Raw genomic sequence first — 19,046 nt, 5'->3', positions numbered from 1 at the left:
CCTTTTGCCAACATTTCACTGTCCCTGGAACAGTTTCTGCAAGGGGGCTCAGTGTAAATCACTATTAAGGAGGCTGTTAAGACTGCTGCAAGATCAGCGAGAAAACTGGCATGTGGCACAAGCACTTATTGAAACAGAGGTTCAAGCTGAGGGTTAGATATGCAGAGCCTGCCTTGAGTGTGCCTGATTAGAAATGACGCACAAGGTCAAAGGTCACGGTGATGGACACTTGTGTATGTATGGGATGAATGGTGGCTCAAAGTTCCAACATTCCATTCCTGCGTTCTCTTTTAATCTCCATCTCCGCTTTCTGTTCTGACATTTGATGGTCAAGTTGGTTATTGCTGATAGGGTACTTGTGTTGTCACAGATGTACCGTGTGTACGGAACCCTCCGGAAACTCTCCATTTCAGCCCAACATTCAGAACAATCTGGAATGTGTCTTAGTCAGGCGTGCCACGGAGCACCCCAGACAGTGGATGTTTTTGTGTTGGCCTCGAGGGGCTTCACACCTCAGTCTCTGCTCCTTCTCCGTTGGATTTCAATCACCATGATGGTCTTCAGACATCCCGTTAGCAACCCCGTCATCCTTCCTTACGTAATATTGTTCCTGATTTTCCTGAGTGGCATGATAGCATCAGTTCTTTAACACACACGCGCGCGCGCACCCACACACACACACACACAATCCAGACAATATTCACCCTATGAAACATACAACAACCTGAAACCTTATACAGTATCTCAGGACATACAGAACACACAATTTGATAAAAAATTCAACCTTTATTCATGTCAAAGGTTCACAACAGTGCTGTTTTCTCAAACGTGAGAATTTACGTGCATTGTTTAACAATGTTGACCAAGGCAATAAGGTTCAGCAAAAAAAATAAATTTCTGCTCTGCGTGAACTTCGAGACTCATCTGACACATATTAGGCTCATGATTTCTAGATTCAGTCGTTTATTAAACGGTGAGCGAGAAGAGAACCGTGTAGGTAGTGAGTGAATGAAAGAAATTTATGAATGAGCTTGAGCATCCTGCCAAACCAAATGGAACATATTTTTTAAATTCTGTTAATTCTGCAATACACATGTGGCCATTTGGAAAGATCTTGTCTTGAAAGCAAATTAAAAAAAACGATTTCTGTCATACAAAATTGTCCTTAATTACTGGCAGACGGTGCTACTACAGTGAGTATAACCGATCATGCGACAAAAAACACATGATAACACCAAAGCCAGGTTTGGCTTCACATTGTTGAAAGACCCCTGAATCTCTTGTGCAGATACATATCACATATCGGTACCGGCCGATAATTGCTTTACTTTTATTTAGGGTTGAACATAAAAACATTAATTTATTTCTGTCAAAACATTTGTTACCTAATATAATACTTACCATAATTCAATATATTATTGTTCTCATTCTTTAATGTTTAAATATGAGACACTTGAAATGTGAGCATAGATCAACAGTGACATCTGAATACTGGTTATAATCCTAAAGTTTTAGTATCAGTGGATCAGTGTAAAAACTGATCCAGTGGAAGCAGGGATCCATCACAGCCAATGAGAGATCCCAAATCCCATGGATCCTCATTCGTCTGGGCGTGGGATGGTTCCCAGCTTGAGTGAGATGAGGGCGCGGCCTACAGTGCCCAGGGGGGCGGGGCCTAGGGCGGCCCAGGCCTGGGCTTTCCGAGGAACTCCTGGATGTCTTTGTCGAGCTGCTGGTTGTGTCTCAGGGCCTCGTCACGGCTGCGCTCGGCGTTCCGCAGAAGGATCTCCAGGGCGGCCTTACAGCGCCTCTCCGCCTCCAGAGCAGACTGCAGCTCCGCCACGGTGGCACTGAGCTCCCTGTTCGTCTGCTGGAGACTGGGTGCACACACACATGCACACGCACACACACACACACACACACACACACACACACAAAGAGGTGAACACACATATGTACACACGCACGAGCAAATGCACGCTCAAACTCTCTCATGACTTCACACACATTGAGTTAGCACTGGAACATTCATTCAGGTCACATTTATTTGCAATCGTGCAGAATTTAATCCAGACCTGGTGATTAGCTGCTGCTGGTCAGATGTGCTGTGAGCCTGGATCACAGACGGACTCTGGGCAGGGGCAGCACCGGCAGGCTGCTTCACGGCCTCTTCTCTACCCAGGCTTGGAGCTCTTCGCTCTGGACTGATTTCCAGCCTCGCTTGGGGTTTGGATCTACATTCTGGAGGGTCTGTGCGCGTAAGGGCAATGCCCTTCCTCTGATCCTCCTCTTCCTCCTCCTCCTCCACTTCCTTACAGCTCTTCTCGTCACTAAAAGCCTTCCCCGGGAAGACGGTCACCTTCTGCAGGTCCAGGGTCTTGAAGATGTCCTCTGACAGCGTCTTCTCCTCAATTTCCTCAAAAGTCTCCTGCAGTCGGCTCCAGCGGTCCCGGAAGGCATCGTGAGATCCTTTCCCCCGGCTTGGGCAGCCCAGGCTGGGCAGAGTCTGTGTGCGTTTCCTGGGATTTCCACTCCACATGTCCACTGCGGACACAGACGTGGTACATGGAGAGGTGGGTGTGACCTCTGACCCCACCTCGGGATCACCCCTCCTCACGAGCTCAGGGGTATCGACTCCTTCCTCCTCCTCCGGGGACTCAGACAGGGAAAACGCATCACACTGTTAAAAGAGACATGATTAGTGGAGAAAGTGACATGCAAATCACCAACATTTCACAGAACTTACACCTTGACCAACACTTAACACTTCCATTCTGAACTGTGCACATATAACTTCATAAGTTTATATAACCATATACCTAAACATAACAAATGCAAACATTAAAACGTGTGTTTATAGATGATGTGTTCAGTATTTTACTATTTCAAAGTTAGTTTACACAAATGATACATTTTGTTAAACAGAGTCGAAACTGATTGGAGTTTTCTGCCCTGCTGATGTCAGTGGTGGTGGAGTGAAGTACTGAGCTGTGGACAGCAGGGGGCGCTGTGAGCACAGCAGCACTCTAACCTCTGCGCTCTCCCAGCCCACGAAGTTGCGTGGGGCACTGTTCTTCACAGCATGGCTCTTCTTGCTGACTGGAGGGGGCGGGGCCACATCTTTGGAGGGCGGGAAAAGCAGCTCATGGTGTCTGATCATTACCGTCATCACCTTCTGAATCATAGGAGTCCCTGTGTGTGTGTGTGTGTGTGTGTGTGTGTGTGTGTGTGTGTGTGTGTGTGTCAGAGAGAGAGAGAGAGAGAGAGAGAGAGAGAGAGAGAAGAGACAAGTAAGAGACGACAGAAGAAGTGGTATTATTATCTTACTATTACCAGTCATGAGATCCTAACAACCAGAATCTTGAATAAAAAACAACACAACGAAACAGAATAAGACAAACTTTAACAATTAATACAGAACAAAACAGGGCCTGTTTGACACAAACAGACCAGCCTATCCCAGAACACCCAGAACCAATCACACATGAAGATTCCCAGGAGATTCCACAGAGCCCTGAATGCTATTCGCTCAGACTGAAGCTAACAGGTCTGAAAACGAAACTGAAATCATGACGTTTGAATAGGGCTCTGGAGTTTGAGGAAAGTCATCAGGGTGTATGTCCACCAGATGGTGCTGTAGATCAGCAGAAGGTTGGACAGGAAACAAACTTTTTTGACATTGTCTCCTCAAAGGTGTGCTACTAACGAGGCTTAAGATTTTAGCGTAATTCCAGGACCTTCGGATGGTGGGCTACGCTCACCCTTCATCATGCTAATGGCGTCGTCCACCTGGGGCTTGAACAGGTTGACACCCATCACCGTGGCCAGATTCTCCACGCTCATCTTATTCACCTTCGAGTGCTGCTGCACCTCAAACAGGAACCTGCACACACACACACACACACACGCAGGAAGCTCAGTTCAGCAGGTACAGCCCTGTGCCATGGGAACACACACTTTGATGGTGTTGGTGTAAAAGTTCACTCCTGCAAGTCACTTCAGAAAAGAGAACCTGTGTTGTTCAAGTTTTATAAAGATATTATAAAAGTATATTATAATATACTTATATATTATATCTTATATATAAGATATAAAGTAACATACTAGTTCATGACAAAACCGGAACCTGATTTAATTACTGGTGTAATTTTACATTTTTTACGTGTGTGTATGTGTGTGTGTGTGTGTGTGCACGTGTGTGCGTATGTGTGTATGTGTGTGTACACCCACCTGCATATGTAACTCAGCAGGTTGTAGTTCACCCCAGGAAGGAGGCTGATCTGTTTCTCCAGTTTCTCCTTTCCCTGTAGGGGTAACCATGGCGATGAGTACATTACTACTGCACAAGCACACCTACACTGTGGTGCCCACCTCTCGCTTTGGACGTCCAGCTAAGCATGTCAAGGGACAAAGTCCACTGTGTGCCCACACAACTACACTCAGACTAAAGACACGTGCAGAGCTTCATTCAGGCTGGACAGCTGAAAAACATCTCAGCAAGTCAGACTTATAGGGACCTACTAGTGCAGTGTAGTTAGCACAATGCTAACTGCTAGCTATTAGATTACAATGAGTCACAAGAGAAATACTCGCACTGTTGACTTAAAGTTACCAGTTTAAAACTCTAGTTGAATTCTTTCAGTACTACATCCTCTATTTTTGAGTTACCATCAATGTAACACATTGAGCTTATCAGCTAATGCCATCAAGAACTTCATAAATGTAGAGCAGAGAACCACCACCCTGCACCACCAACCACCCCCACGCACGCACAGAAGTGCACACACACGCAGGATACACACGCAGCACACACACGCAGGATACACACGCAGGACACACATGCAGCAGGACACACACACAGCACATACAAGCAGCGTGAGCATGGAGTGGGCGTGCAGAGCATGTCTCACCAGTGCTGTCGCCGCGTCTAGCGTCAGTGTGCTGTCCAGGAAGTCCTGGTACTGGCTCCATGGGATCACGGGCTCAGGCAGCTCCCGCAGGTACAGCTTGAGTAAGGACGCCACCGTGTGGACGTCCGTGTCACTGCACAAACACCATACGTTTCTCTCACTCATGGGAGACTCTTTTGAAGTTCTGGATTTCTCAAACGGTGAAACCAGTCACTGCTAACTGAAGATACCAGTTTGGGAACAGGGATGTATCTTTGTGTGGTTTCGTGTGTGTGTGTGTGTGTGTGTGTGTGTGTGTGTGTGTGTGTGTGTGTGTGTGTGTGTGTGTTCAGTACTGATGGAAGCTACACCTTAGCCAGGACAGGATGTGGTTAGACCAGACACAACTGTGATGGTTAGTGGAAAATCATGTTCTTGCATCTCTCTGTCTCTCTCTCTTTCTCTGTCTCTCTCTCTGCCTGTCTCTCTTCCACAGCAGTTATGGTCAAACACATGGTTAACCCACGTTCTAAGCGTATTAACACTTCTGATATGCATTTTCTCTAGAAACTCACATAGTTGGTTCCTAAAGTCTCTGACAAACACTTTTACAGTCCACTAAGACACTAACACTACCACAAATCCTGTCTGTATGTTTCACAGGCTGACTGCAGTTGCAAAACCTAAATCAGACTTATTTATGTTGTTCTGTAAGACACGTTTGTAGCCGGAGGCAAAAACGATGGATGAAGACTGTTGTGAAAGACTCTAAACGGTTTTAAAAGTTTGTGCATTTTTCTGCTTGTCTTGTCTGTCACGGCTTGTATGAGAAGAGGGATCTGAGGTGCCTGACAGAGATAGAGAGTTCACTTCCTGGTTCTAATACCACACTTATAAAAACATCATTACTGGGTTAAAGTAAAAATGAGCAGGAACCAGGAAACAAGTGACCCGTCGCTCTCTCCCTCCACCACTTCAGCACCTCGTCCTCTCAACACAGAGACAGGGACGGTTAGGAGGACAAGGTGTCTGTGGAGCTTGACAAACACTTTGGGAAAGAGTTTGTGGACAGCAAGAGCTATAGACCAGAAAAGACCGACAGATGTGTGATGCGTATGACGCTGATGCGCACTAACCCTAACACTAACACACTAACCCTAACACTAACACCAACCCTAACACTAACCCTAACCCCAACCCTAACTCTAAGATGGAGCCTTCTTCCTCTGATCACTGCGACAACGTCAGCCGAACACAACCAGAGCTGTGTCTGTGCCCTGTCCCATAAGTTAAAAAAAACTACACAGAGCACTATTATAGTGAACCTAGTGAACGTCGCATAAACGCATTGAAGGACATACCACACGTCACTGTAATGAGTCTGACAACATGTCAGGCAAGCTTGCCAATTCAACATCGGTTCTTGAGGTAGTCAGGTGGTTCAGTAGCTAAGTAGCTAGTTATCTTATACATCAGGTTTCAAAGACAGTTATGAGATCTAGTTAACTATGAACTCAACCTACGTGATTACAGAAAGAACTGAAAGTATTTCTTCAGTTTTTTCTGATATTTACATTTGTGACAGGCCCACAAGAAGAGATGGTGTGTTATTGAATAGGGGACATGTCCAAAGACACTATTCTAATCTACCATATTCTAATCTACCCTATTCTAATCTACCATATTCTAATCTGCCATATTCTAATCAGCCATATGCTAATCTACCATATTCTAATCTACCATATTCTAATCAGCCATATGCTAATCTGCCCTATTCTAATCTGCCCTATTCTAATCTGCCCTATTCTAATCCATTCTATTTGTCTAGAGCACAGATCACTGTAAGATGCTCCAAGCTCTTTGAACATTACAAACATCCATAGATGATATTTTAGTTCAGGAAGAGCATAATGATGGCACAATTTCAGAATGACAGCATGTGTACCAGAGGCTAAATGAAATAAAAACTTAATTTGAAGTTTACTTTGAACTTTTCTTTTACATGTAATGAACTAACTATTTTTAGGTCACTGACATACAAATAAAAATTATATATTAATAATATATACAGAAATACTCAACAAATTACTCTGGACCCTGTAAACTGCAGTCAGATTTGACTGATGTGTCTACACACAATGTTAGATTGGTATTCAGATGGTCACATGGTCCTGCCATCACCGCTGACCACCAAGTCGCACACCCACTGTGATCCACCTGGTTTCCTTAGGAGCGGTCACCTTGGAAACGAAGGCCTCTCTCCCGCGTCGAATGCTTCTCGGAAGTGTTTGACCTGGTTTTCCTGTCCCGGCAGGCGGAAGATTCCTTCCTCATCCAGGGCTTTCTCCCGGAGGAAATCTGTACACTTCTCCACAAGCATAGGGACCAGACGAGGACCCAGCTTCCTCTCGTAGGCGATGATCTCCGACAGGCCCTTCCCAAACACTGCCACACAGGGTGGGAACACAGACCCACCGCTGAGGAGAGCAGGAGACACGACTCGGAGCAGCAAACCACCTCGGACACACGCACACGCAAACGTTCCCAGGTGGGATCACTGCCATGTGGTCTCCACTTGTGGTTTGCACTTGTGTCAGAGTTAAAATAAAAATGTCAGTGTAAATGTTAGTGTTGGAAAAGTGTTTATGTGAATGTAAGTGAAAATTTAATGTAATCACAAATGTTAAAGTTTGTCTAAACACAACTGATTACATTAGTGTGATTGTGAATGTTGATGGTCGTGTAACCTGAAACGTTTATGTGACAATGACAACCCACACACCCAACACTGAACCACACACACACCCAACACTGAACCACACACAGACACCCAACACTGAACCACACACACACCCAACACTGAACCACACACACACCCAACACTGAACCACACACAGACACCCAACACTGAACCACACACACACCCAACACTGAACCACACACACACCCAACACTGAACCACACACAGACACCCAACACTGAACCACACACACACCCAACACTGAACCACACACACACCCAACACTGAACCACACACAGACACCCAACACTGAACCACACACACACCCAACACTGAACCACACACAGACACCCAACACTGAACCACACACACACCCAACACTGAACCACACACACACCCAACACTGAACCACACACACACCCAACACTGAACCACACACACACCCAACACTGAACCACACACACACCCAACACTGAACCACACACACACCCAACACTGAACCACACACACACCCAACACTGAACCACACACACACCCAACACTGAACCACACACACACCCAACACTGAACCACACACACACACCCAACACTGAACCACACACACACCCAACACTGAACCACACACACACCCAACACTGAACCACACACACACCCAACACTGAACCACACACACACACCCAACACTGAACCACACACACACCCAACACTGAACCACACACACACCCAACACTGAACCACACACACACCCAACACTGAACCACACACACACCCAACACTGAACCACATGCTCTTCGTGCAGACGCCACACACTCCCTCTTGGACAACACCCAACACCTTGTTCATTTTCAAAAGCATATGGGGAAGTCAAATCAGTTTTGCACTACATAAAGTAGATGAACATCTCTTATATGCCTGGTCAGTAGATTTACACTGGACACCACACCAGCCTTCATCAGCAGAGTCATCATCACCTGAACCAGGTAACAGCACACCTGATGACCACGGAGAGAAAAGTAGGCGGGTTTATACTGATACCTGCGCTGCTCCGTGCACCAATGGCTCTGCGGATAAGGCGGACCCAGTCCTCCATCTCACTCTGACTGGTTGCCATGAGAACACAGCCATCCCGCTCACGGTCTCCATTACTGCCTGCACACAGCATGAACACAGCTAGCATATAATATAGTCCATACTACATGTGTGTAGTATATATTACATACTGCATGAGTGTGGTATATAGTACATATTGCATGTGTGTAGTATATACTACATACTGCATGAGTGTAGTATATACTACATACTGCATGAGAGTAGTATATAGTACATACTCCATGAGTGTAGTATATAGTACATACTGCATGTGTGTAGTAAATAGTACATACTGCTTGAGTGTAGCATATAGCAAATAATGCTTGAGTGTGGCAAATCGTTCATACTGCATGAGTAGTATATAGTACATACTGTATGAGTGTAGCATATAGCACATACTGCTTGAGTGTAGTATATACTACATACTGCATGAGTGTAGTATATACTACATACTGCTTGAGTGTAGTATACACTACATACTGATTGAGTGTAGTATATAGAACATACTGCATGAGTGTAGTATATAGAACATAATGCATGAGTGTAGTATATAGTACATACTGCATGTATGTAGTATATAGCACATACTGCTTGAGTGTAGTATATAGAACATACTGCATGTATGTAGTATATAGCACATACTGCTTGAGTGTAGTATATAGTACATACTGCATGAGTGTAGTATATAGAACATACTGCATGAGTGTAGTATATAGTACATACTGCATGTATGTAGTATATAGTACATACTGCTTGAGTGTAGTATATAGAACATACTGCACGAGTGTAGTATATAGAACATATTGCACGAGTGTAGTATATAGTACATACTGCATGAGTGTAGTATATAGTACATACTGCACGAGTGTAGTATATAGAACATACTGCTTGAGTGTAGTATATAGAACATACTGCATGAGTGTAGTATATAATACATACTGCATGAGTGTAGTATATAGTACATACTGCATAAGTGTAGGATATAGAACATACTGCATGAGTGTAGTATATACTACATACTGCATGTATGTAGTATATAGCACATACTGCATGAGTGTAGTATATAGTACATACTGCATGAGTGTAGTATATAGTACATAATGCATGAGTGTAGTATATACTACATAATGCATGAGTGTAGTATATACTACATAATGCATGAGTGTAGTATATACTACATACTGCATGAGTGTAGACTTCTGACACGTCTGACTCCGCCCACAGCACACTATCAGCTAAGGTGAGCCAGGTGTGGATCTATGAATTAGCTGATATGCTGCGTCATGCAGAGCAGTGGACTGTGTGAAGCTGGTCGTGTGCACAAGGTTACAGTGGGCTGTACCAGACGCGGCCAAACCAGCTCACAGGCCTGTAAGCGGCCCACTGCAGGAAGTGGGGGAAGAGAGATAGAAACCTTTACGTGGGATGATCTCAAAGATGAACTTATCGTCTGCGTTTGATGGCAGCTCATTGACTTGACTCTCCCAGAGTGGTATTGTTCCCTGGAACCAGGCAGTAAACACATGATGAAAACAAACCAGACAATAAAATCCAGACTGTAAAAAAGACAATAAAATAAACATAAAATAATTGACAATAAAAAGAAACATACAGTAAAAATAAATACACAATAAACAGTCTGTTTGTAGCACATCATCATACATCTTCACTAGACACCACAGTTCCTGCAGCTGAGGGGTTTGAGTCATCACTCCCCTCCTGATCACTCCCCTCCTGGTCACTCTCCTCCTGGTCACTCCCCTCCTGGTCACTCCCCTCCTGGTCACTCCCCTCCTGATCACTCCCCTCCTGGTCACTCCCCTCCTGGTCACTCCCCTCCTGGTCACTCCCCTCCTAACCCTCGTGATAATCCCTCCCAACCAATCCCTCACGATCAGTCCATTCATGATCCATCCCTCATGGTGTACACCGTACACAATTATAAAACCTCATCAAGCTTCTAACCACACGATTATAACCTGCGTTGCATGCAGTAGTAACACATGGTACTGAACCGCACGCACACAGACAGCACCAAGGACACTGCAGCATGTCTAATACATCAGGAAATGGTCCTAGCTGGAGAGACACGGCTCGACCAGCCTACGTGCATCTCAGGAATGCTTTATGTGGTTATCTCCTCTCATGCTTTTATTACTGTGTAGACCCAAGTATTCGTTAACTGATCCCGTCTCCCTCCCTCCGTCTCTCCTTCCCACTGTATGATACCGTCTCTTACCTGTACAGCACTCTCTCGGTCATCCTTGTGATAGGTCAGTGTGCTGCCCCTAAGCACAAAGTAGGACTGTTTCCAGTTCTTCACGATGCTCCTCTTCTTCTTCAGCCAGCCTTTCTTCAGCGGTTTCTCCATGGGCTTCCTGACATCTGCCCGTCCGGAACCCGGGCTCCCTTCCCCTGGTATTACGCTCTTGGACCTCACTGACAGAATCCAGCGAGCAGTGTAGGAAAACAAAAGAGGAAACAAAATGTCAGAAATGGTTTATTAAAAGCTGGTGATTAGAATCTGCCTGCTGTTGGTCAAAGGCTGTCGAGGAGTTGTGATTCACCATTGGTTCTCCACAGCTACAGTGGGCGTGTTAACCGTTGGTATTTTTGAAAAGTGAAACTATGGTGGTCGCACACGGCGTGCAGCACGCTGGTCGGAAGCAGATTGACCCGATTAGCTTCCTGCTTCAGCCCTGCTTCTTCAGGTCAGCAGTGATTGTACTTTAATAACTCAGACTGGGCCCAGGGGGGTGGGGTAAACAGCAGGCAGCATTACAAAGGGGTTTCTGTAAAGCTCATGGGGTGTTGTGTGTGTGTGTGTGTGTGTGTGTGTGTGTGTGTGTGTGTGTGTGTGTGTGTGTGTGTGTGTGTGTGTGTGTGTGTGTGTGTGTGTGTGTGTGTGTGTTCGATGGGGGGAGTGGGGGTCACCTGATGGGCAAGGGCAAGAGGAGAACAAGTCATAGAAGTGAGATGATGAGAAAAGATCAAAGGAATGCTGAGGACTACAGAGAGATCAGAGAGGTGATGAGGACTAAGAGAGATCAGAGAGGTGCTGAGGACTAAGAGAGATCAGAGAGGTGATGAGGACTAAGAGAGATCAGAGAGGTGATGAGGACTAAGAGATCAGAGAGGTGATGAGGACTACAGAGAGATCAGAGAGGTGCTGAGGACTAAGAGAGATCAGAGAGGTGATGAGGACTAAGAGAGATCAGAGAGGTGATGAGGACTAAGATCAGAGAGGTGATGAGGACTAAGAGAGATCAGAGAGGTGCTGAGGACTAAGAGAGATCAGAGAGGTGATGAGGTCTAAGAGAGATCAGAGAGGTGCTGAGGACTAAGAGAGATCAGAGAGGTGATGAGGACTAAGAGAGATCAGAGAGGTGATGAGGACTAAGAGATCAGAGAGGTGATGAGGACTACAGAGAGATCAGAGAGGTGCTGAGGACTAAGAGAGATCAGAGAGGTGATGAGGACTAAGAGAGATCAGAGAGGTGATGAGGACTAAGATCAGAGAGGTGATGAGGACTAAGAGAGATCAGAGAGGTGCTGAGGACTAAGAGAGATCAGAGAGGTGATGAGGACTAAGAGAGATCAGAGAGGTGCTGAGGACTAAGAGAGATCAGAGAGGTGATGAGGACTAAGAGAGATCAGAGAGGTGATGAGGACTAAGAGAGATCAGAGAGGTGATGAGGACTAAGAGAGATCAGAGAGGTGATGAGGACTACAGAGAGATCAGAGAGGTGATGAGGACTAAGATCAGAGAGGTGCTGAGGACTAAGAGAGATCAGAGAGGTGATGAGGACTAAGAGATAACAGAGAGGTGATGTTTGCAGTTGACAGGCAGTCTGTGAGTTTAGAGGAAAAAGGCAAAGGACAGAGATGTTTTTGGGTTTAGATAAACAGGAAGTTGCTGCATCATCTGTCACAGACATGGCTGTGTCTGAAAGGTCCCCAACGAATGTGTGAGCCCTCACTGCAAATTAGCACGGGTCTCTCTCGCTACCATAAAACCAGGCCAAACCCATTTGTGAGAACCTCACACACACCCCTAACAACCACTTTCCACAAGGTGCATGACAGGGAGAGCCAAGCAGGGATCCAAACAGGAGTGGAGCAGAGCCGTTTTCCCTATAACAGCAAACCTGGTCATGTCTGGTCATGTCTGGTCACCCCCCCCCCCCCCCCCCCCCCCCATATTATTACACATAGCATGATCATGTTTGTGAATCCACAATGACAAAGCAACATGCCAAAAACACATGGACAGGTGCATAAAAAATCAATTTGACCAATCAGGGTGATTGATGGTTGCAATCAAAATGAATGGGCATCATGTTTGCAATGGTTTCTCCTGGCAGACCTAATTAGCTTATATGACAAGCAACAGTCCAACTACAAAAATGCAGAAGTTGAAGAACATACACTGAAGACCGTATTATGAAACCCATGATCTATGGTGAGTACCTGAGAAACACGGAGAGACTGTGTCATGTGTTGCTTATCTAAGCAAGTCTCATGTGCTGTGCTGTAGAATGTGCTAGAATGTACTGCAATGTGCTATAATGTACTGTAGAATGTAATGTAATGTGCTGTAATGTACTGTAATGTACTGTAGAATGTACTGTCATGTGCTGTACTGTACTGTAATGTGCTGTAGAATGTACTGTAATGTGCTGTACTGTACTGTAATGTGCTATAATGTACTGTAGAATGTACTGTATCTTGCTGTAGAATGTACTGCAATGTGCTATAATGTACTGTAGAATGTAATGTAATGTACTGTAATGTACAGTAATGTACTATAATGTGCTATAATGTACTGTAGAATGTACTGTATCTTGCTGTAGAATGTGCTAGAATGTACTGCAATGTGCTATAATATACTGTAGAATGTAATGTAATGTGCTGTAATGTGCTATAATGTACTGTAGAATGTACTGTATCTTGCTGTAGAATGTGCTAGAATGTACTGCAATGTGCTATAATGTACTGTAATGTGCTGTAATGTACTGTAGAATGTAACGTAATGTGCTGTAATGTACTGTAATGTGCTATAATGTACTGTATCTTGCTGTAGAATGTGCTAGAATGTACTGCAATGTGCTATAATGTACTGTAGAATGTACTGTAATGTGCTGTAATGTACTGTAATGTACAGTAATGTACTGTAGAATGTACTGTCATGTGCTGTACTGTACTGTAATGTGCTGTAGAATGTACTGTAATGTGCTATAATGTACTGTAATGTACTGTAGAATGTACTGTAATGTACTGTAATGTGCTGTAATGTACAGTAATGTGCTGTAATGTACTGTAGAATGTATTGTAATGTGCTGTACTGTACTGTAATGTGCTGTAGAATGTACTGTAATGTGCTGTAGAATGTACTGTAATGTGCTGTACTGTACTGTAATGTGCTGTAATGTACAGTAAAATGTGCTGTAGAATGTATTGTAATGTGCTGTACTGTACTGTAATGTGCTGTAGAATGTACAGTAATGTACTGTAGAATGTACTGTCATGTGCTGTACTGTACTGTAATGTGCTGTAGAATGTACTGTAATGTGCTATAATGTACTGTAATGTACTGTAGAATGTACTGTAATGTACTGTAATGTGCTGTAATGTACAGTAATGTGCTGTAATGTACTGTAGAATGTATTGTAATGTGCTGTACTGTACTGTAATGTGCTGTAATGTACAGTAAAATGTGCTGTAATGTACTGTAATGTGCTGTAGAATGTACTGTAATGTACTGTAATGTGCTGTAGAATGTACTGTAATGTGCTGTAATGTACTGTAGAATGTGCCGTATTGTATTATAATGTGATGTAGTATGTGCTGTATCATGTATTGTAGCATGTACAATATTTTTTGTATTTGTGTAAAAGGCTTCTGTTTAAAACCTTTCTGAGAAGCAGGGTCATGTTTTTGAGCATATGATTCTCCAACAATGTTGTATGAAAATTTTCCATGATATTAACAACAGCCTTTAAGAAACAGTGCAGTATTCCAGCGCTGGGATGAAGTTAAGATGTGCATTCTGGGATCTGATGTTTCTGAACTTCTGGCTGGTTGTGGTTCAAATTAAGGGGTCAGTTGAATGCACCATAAGTTGTAGCGACAGCTTGAGCACAGATGGGTGTTTTCACAGTTATTTCTACAGCCTTTACTCTGCTTCCTGCTGGGGCCCTGACACACACACACACACACACACACACACACACACACACACACACACACACACACACACACACACACACACACACACACACACACACACACACACACGACACGCACCACATACTACACACAGAGGAAATCAGACTTGCCGTGTGTCTTTGAGCATGTGTATTGCAATCTTCCAAAAGTTACAGTGCCCATATAAAGATATGCATGATGTAATATTATAATATCTATTAATCCACTACAAATGACAAACGGCAAAGACCTTATAAACATGCCTGAAATACATCCAGAAATACAAGGGTGATGTTTTTTTCTGTCCACAAATCACTTAAGCTTCTTTAAACAAAAAAAAAAAAAAAATACAAACTAACAAAGTTAATGACAGTTGGTTCATTAATTCATTTTTTAAATCATCACAAAGTATTAAACACCTAAACACAGCATGTAGGTCAACTAGTTCTGTGTGGCTACCGGTTTATGGCTACTGAATCTGGGTTCCACTACCACCAGGTTCTTGCAGTAGTAATGCAATAAACATATATAGTGCTATACAGAAGGAAAGAAGAACAGGGTCATGACCAGTGATGGGACAGAAACAGCCACCCACCCACACGGGTCCTACAGCACCTCAGGAGGGATTGTTCATGCAGCACTGAACATCCTCTTCACAGGTCTACACACACATGGAGCCCACCACAGTGGGAGTGATTGGAGTCAGGTATTAGTGGGCTGGCTCTTGCATTCAGATCTACAGGACAGTGCTGTCCAATCAGTGAGCCCAAACTCAGTACCACCCCCATGCCCACCTCCACGCTCTGCCCACACCACTGCTGTGGGCACTGCTGGTGATCAGGTGAAATTAATCCACAGCGCAAGCAGGCACTTTGAGCAGGCAGGCCCACGACTATCACGACATACAGTGTGTCCCACAGAATCAAAACACACACACAGATTCTTGCACTCACCTATTTTAGCGTTGTCACTCCTGAGAGTGGTGAAGTCCCAGTTCCGAGGCAGTTTCAGAGACATTTCTTCTAATAAGGAAAAGGCCTCTCTATGTAACCACACACCCACACACCCCCCCACACACAAACTGACACACGCTCACATGCACACACATGCTCTCTCACCCTCAACACACACACTTATTCATGCCTCGCACACAGGTGGACATCATCACCCTGTTTGGCTTCAATGTCACCTCACTCGTTCTCTCTACCTTAACTCACTTCCTACTTCTTCCACGGGTCACACTTCTCTTTTGTTCCGTCCTCCTAACCGAACCAAACACGCTGCTTCTTGCCCTCACGCCTGCCCCTGCCTGCCCCGTCCCCTGTCTGCAGCCGCCGCTCTGCGACCCGCTCGCGTCTGTGTTCAGGCCCGTCCGAATCTCAGGTCGTCAAGCCAGAGGTCCAGGTGTTGCTTCTGCTGGTGCTCGGATGTCTCTTGCCTACGTCTGCATACCTCTGTCGAGTGCTTTCTCAGCACGAAACAAGGAAGTTTGTGGCCAAGGCAAGATACCACAGAAACATTTGAATCTGAAGACTGCAGTCTCTACAAGAGAAACGAAGAAAAAACCCCGGGGCCGTTAATAGCGCTCAGGAGAGCTTGACTCATTCCACTGCATTTAATGTTGAATGATCTAGATCATCTTAAGCATATGATGAAGAACTTCTCAGGATTCCACCAGCAGACTTCACTCGTGATCAGCTCTGGACCTTATCTGGATATTTGGAGAGTTTAGTAAATTCAAGAGCTCCATCACAGGTATAATTCAAACAAAATCTTCCTGAGGACCAAAATGAAAGGAACTCGATGACTCTTCCTCTGCAACAAAGAAAAAGGAAGTTTAAAACATAAGAGGAAGACCCATGCATGTTAATCCATATTTATGCTTTCTTTTTAAATGACTATATATAACCATTGCAGCAAGGCTTTGACCATAGCAAGAAAAGGACACGGCAAACCGCTTGAAACAAATCACAACGGAAACTGACCACAGCACAAAATCCCAGCATTCTCCAACACAGAGAAGTGGCCTCATGGCTTGGGTTGAATTTGCAGTTTCACGGATTACTTGTGTGCAGGAATGCTTCCGTCTGTGAGAAGGGAGTTGAGCTGATGGCAGTTAGCACAGAGTTTTTATTCCAAGTCTTTTTTCTAAACAATAAACTCATTTCTAACTCATTTTGAGAGGAATATGTCAAATGAATTCTACAAGTCAACATTTTACTTCTAACAAGAGAATGCTCTAGCTCCCTCTAGTGGCCTTGCTTCATACTGACAAACCTTAAAAGGTGAAGTTAATTTGTCAACAGCCAGGCTGCTCCCTCATAAGGCATGGTAGGATACAGATGGGGCTCTCTGTTTACATGCAAGCACCTCTACTCCCATTACACACACGCTGTGTTTGATCACATAGACTGGTTGATTACACAGACTGTGGTGTTCTTCATTGCTTTCAGCTCAGAGACACAAAGACTGCACGAGGCACCCAGTCTTTTATCTGGGCAGTGTTTATTAGCATGTAAATACACCATATAATATATGAACACCAGCACAGTAAAACAACGATGCACATAATGCATTAGCATGTTGGGGGGAAAAAAGTAACAAATATTTTGTTTTTAAAAAGGTTATTGATATATGTGGACATGGCTAGATCACCACAGGTTTGAATCCTGAACATCAAACCTACTGATTCAGGTCCTACAGGTCGAACACTGAGTTGGGCAGAACACACCCCCACCCCCATGTGTGCATGTGTGTGTGTGTATTTATATGCCATTATATATATATATATATATATATATATATATATATATATATATATATATATATATATATATATATATATATATATATATATATATATATATATATATATATATTCTATTCTCTGTAAGATCAAAAAAACAGAAGATACATCTTAAACTGACAAAAAAATCACATTTTAAATAAACATCTTAGTCAAGAATGTCCTGCACAATCGTGTGTAACACAAAAAAAGAACACAAAACCCAGAACACCCAGGCTGAACAAAAACCTGCTTATGAAGACATGCAAGCAATGTCAGATAACTGTACTCAGTAATGAGCTCCATCACAGGGGAGAGCGGGTCTGATACACGGTCTGGTCTGATACATGGTCTGGTCTAAACTCCAGTTCTCAGAGTATCAGGAGTAATGGAGCCGGTTCTAGTTAAGTAAAACACACCTGAATCGACTCATCATCCAATTAGCCAGACATAGATTAGCATAATCAGATTAATCAAAGCAGACAGGGAAAGGGCAGCAGGTAAATTCACTGAGATTTGACTGTATTGCATCTCGTGACTGAGCACAGCTACCACACCCAGGGCCTCCAGGGGCCGCTTGTCTCACAGCAAGTGTGATGGAGACAGTCACTCAGGAGGGGGAGCTGTGTTCTGTTTGCTGGGGCAGAGATCTGGTGCTTTGGGCTGGTGGTCAGGGTAGATCTCCACCCAGAGAGACCCAGGCTGGAGACAGGGGGGGCGTTTTCTCTCAGTGTCCATCACACGTGTTCAAAACCGTTCACACGTCCACGTTTCGTGACGGGAGCCATCGTTTTAGTCAGTGCTCAGTCATGGATCACAAGTAGTCTGTAATCTCAAAAAGGCTTTCAGGTAATACGAAAAAAAAAACATACATTCACAACAACACAAGAAAATGCTCCGATCGTGACCATTGACCCTCTCACTCAGCCCACACTGAAAATCATACAGCCAAAAACTCTCAGTCCCCGCTTACATGATGACCACTCCTTAAAGAACGTAAACAACTTAATACATGTTGTGAATACTGGTGCAACTGTTGCTTAAAGCAGTGAGATCAAAGTGCTTCTTCTGCCCGTAATAAAATACTTCACATCTCCTGCGGAAACGCACCCAGACGTGAGACGTGAGCATGAGGAAGTTTAGCTACTTTACCAATGACTACATCCAAACAAATCGCATTATGGCACAAACCATGAAAGGGTTTCCACAGATCAAAGCCTGAAACTTATAACAGTGTCTCACATTTTTATAATCACTAGAACAGAAATACAAATGTGTCACACACACTGGAATCATATTGAAAACAAACCCAAACAGGCAAAGTCATGTGAAACAA

The 19,046-nt window shown here is 44.1% G+C and overlaps 2 protein-coding genes across 3 annotated transcripts in view; both read right to left on the bottom strand.

Moving 5' to 3' along the window:
- Window positions 1–766: 766 nt before the first annotated feature.
- On the bottom strand, window positions 767–16,811 carry arhgap25 (Rho GTPase activating protein 25). The gene is made up of 11 exons (XM_076997953.1): window positions 15,879–16,811; window positions 10,958–11,157; window positions 10,133–10,220; window positions 8,665–8,778; window positions 7,130–7,334; window positions 4,911–5,043; window positions 4,231–4,304; window positions 3,762–3,883; window positions 3,032–3,192; window positions 2,076–2,680; window positions 767–1,877 (listed from the first exon to the last, which is right to left on the bottom strand). The coding sequence occupies exons 1-11, from the start codon at window positions 15,940–15,942 to the stop codon at window positions 1,676–1,678; spliced, it is 1,968 nt and encodes a 655-aa protein (XP_076854068.1). The 5' UTR covers window positions 15,943–16,811; the 3' UTR covers window positions 767–1,675.
- A 597-nt stretch (window positions 16,812–17,408) lies between these two features.
- The window catches only part of cds2 (CDP-diacylglycerol synthase (phosphatidate cytidylyltransferase) 2), a 15,175-nt gene continuing 13,537 nt past the window's right edge, over window positions 17,409–19,046 (bottom strand). For both annotated transcript variants that reach the window (XM_076997955.1, XM_076997956.1), the window contains exon 13: window positions 17,409–19,046. This exon is cut by the window's right edge and continues 1,961 nt beyond it. The gene's annotated coding sequence lies outside the window, so the exon portion shown is untranslated.

Source organism: Brachyhypopomus gauderio, chromosome 3 (assembly GCF_052324685.1).
Source record: "Brachyhypopomus gauderio isolate BG-103 chromosome 3, BGAUD_0.2, whole genome shotgun sequence".
NCBI lineage: Eukaryota > Metazoa > Chordata > Actinopteri > Gymnotiformes > Hypopomidae > Brachyhypopomus > Brachyhypopomus gauderio.
This window is presented reverse-complemented; position numbering and strand designations above follow the sequence as displayed.

Bases quoted from the DNA above. Each gene is read 5' to 3' on its own strand.
- arhgap25 (XM_076997953.1), bottom strand. From the start codon at position 15,942: ATGTCTCTGAAACTGCCTCGGAACTGGGACTTCACCACTCTCAGGAGT. The intron at 8,779-10,132 runs GTTTCTATCTCT...TGCTGTGTGCAG, and splicing joins TGAGATCATCCCACGTAAAG to GCAGTAATGGAGACCGTGAG. The intron at 3,884-4,230 runs GTGGGTGTACAC...GTGTGTGTGCAG, and splicing joins CTGCTGAGTTACATATGCAG to GTTCCTGTTTGAGGTGCAGC.